This window comes from Octopus bimaculoides, chromosome 2, assembly GCF_001194135.2.
Source record: "Octopus bimaculoides isolate UCB-OBI-ISO-001 chromosome 2, ASM119413v2, whole genome shotgun sequence".
Taxonomy (NCBI): Eukaryota; Metazoa; Mollusca; class Cephalopoda; order Octopoda; family Octopodidae; genus Octopus; species Octopus bimaculoides.
Window position 1 is genome coordinate 84,522,427 of NC_068982.1, and position 1,614 is coordinate 84,524,040.

Here is a 1,614-nt window from a genome sequence, read left to right on the forward strand (position 1 = left end):
TTTATAAACTAATTAAATCGTTAAAAATTGAATTCTTACCCAGCCATGACATGCAGAAACATAAGAAAGATGTTGAGACACAATACCAGCATGTTAGTATACGACGCCATCGTCAGCACGAATGTTGCTATCTGCACCAAATAATTAAAAATCAAATCTAATAGAAGCCAATAGATAGATATAAAATGTCAATTAAAAAATTATGTATAATATTTCTGAATATTTTATAAATTATTAGATTATTACGTTTTAAAAAGAAAGTAGTAAAAGAATGAATTTTGCTGCATTGTTATATTCGGTTATAGTGATACAAATGGAGTCAGGGTATCGATAATACCGCTTGTATTTTTAATTTTAGACTATTTATCTGACGAAAATTTAGTTTGAGTTGATATTGCGAAGATTTAAAATAAAACTGAGGAGTTACTCACTATACATTTACGGTTTTGAAAGTTATGTTGTAAAGATGAAACAACTGTCTAAACTACAGTTTAGTGCCTCATAACATTCCTAAAAATGTAACATTTTAATGAACTTTTGGAGAAAAAGCTTTCGGTAATGTAAATTATAATTATGTTGGTAACATCTTTTTTAAACATTTTTTCCGGGGGAGATTTGAGTGATTCCACTTCCTGAACTTTTTCTTAAGGCACTCTTCAAAATTTAAAGCTGGTAAGCCAAGACAGAATGAGAAAGGGGATCTTGTTAAATTTCTTCCAACCATTTTAAGTATTTTAAATTTTCACTTGATTGTTTTTCAAATTTTCTACGCTAATGTACTTTCGTATGTTGATGAAAATCGCCTTCATTTTTCCTTAGAAATTAGTAATAAAGTTATATACTTTTAGCCAATCGTTAACCTTTGTTGTCAAAATTACGGAAGTTGCATCTGTTTGTTGCCATGGAAATCAATAAACATTAGGTTAAGACAACGAAGTCGAAACCGTTACTTGGTTTCTAAAAATAGTAGCCTAATCGTCCTTAAACTTCACTATCACGTAAAAAAAGATGTGTTATCATTCAACTACGGTAGTAGTCGAATAATATTCTTAACGTAGCTTTTTTGTCGCAGTTGGCGTCTTTCAAGCAGTCTCACTAATTCAGTTTTAATTTAAATCAAATTTAATTTTTTTAATTATGTTTGACTAGTGATAAACTACATTTAAACATAAAATACTTAAAATCTGGTGCAGTAGAACAAAAGTTAAGAGAAAAAAATGTATAGACCAAACTGGCTGACTGACGGGTAGTAACGCCCGACATTGACACTTTGAATCCACCCCATTCTTTTAATTTTGATTAAGAATTATATTGATATTAATAAGAGAAATGTTAAAGGAATATATTGGTAAAGGTTTCGTAAAACATTTTTTCCATTAGAAAGCAAGATATTTAATTTTAATTCTCAAATCAATTTTTGTGTGGTATTAAAGGGACACTACTCATATATGAACTAAGCTATTTCTTAGACGCACACACAACAAAAGATAAAGGACAACACAAATCGATACAAAGAGTTCTAATATTTATTTTCATTAGTCTAAATTATTTTTTATAAAAAATGAAATTTTTTTGCTTAATTTTTTTGTACTATGGGTCTTTTAAGTCCGCTAA

At 28.7% G+C, this 1,614-nt stretch overlaps 1 protein-coding gene across 1 annotated transcript in view; it reads right to left on the reverse strand.

Moving 5' to 3' along the window:
- Positions 1-131, reverse strand: part of LOC106875108 (dnaJ homolog subfamily B member 11) — a 105,842-nt gene extending 105,711 nt beyond the window's left edge. Inside the window, exon 1 of the mRNA XM_052978389.1 lies at positions 40-131. Coding sequence (XP_052834349.1) covers positions 40-110 — 71 coding nt within the window. The 5' untranslated portion in view covers positions 111-131. The remainder of the gene's footprint in view (positions 1-39) is intronic.
- Positions 132-1,614: the final 1,483 nt, after the last annotated feature.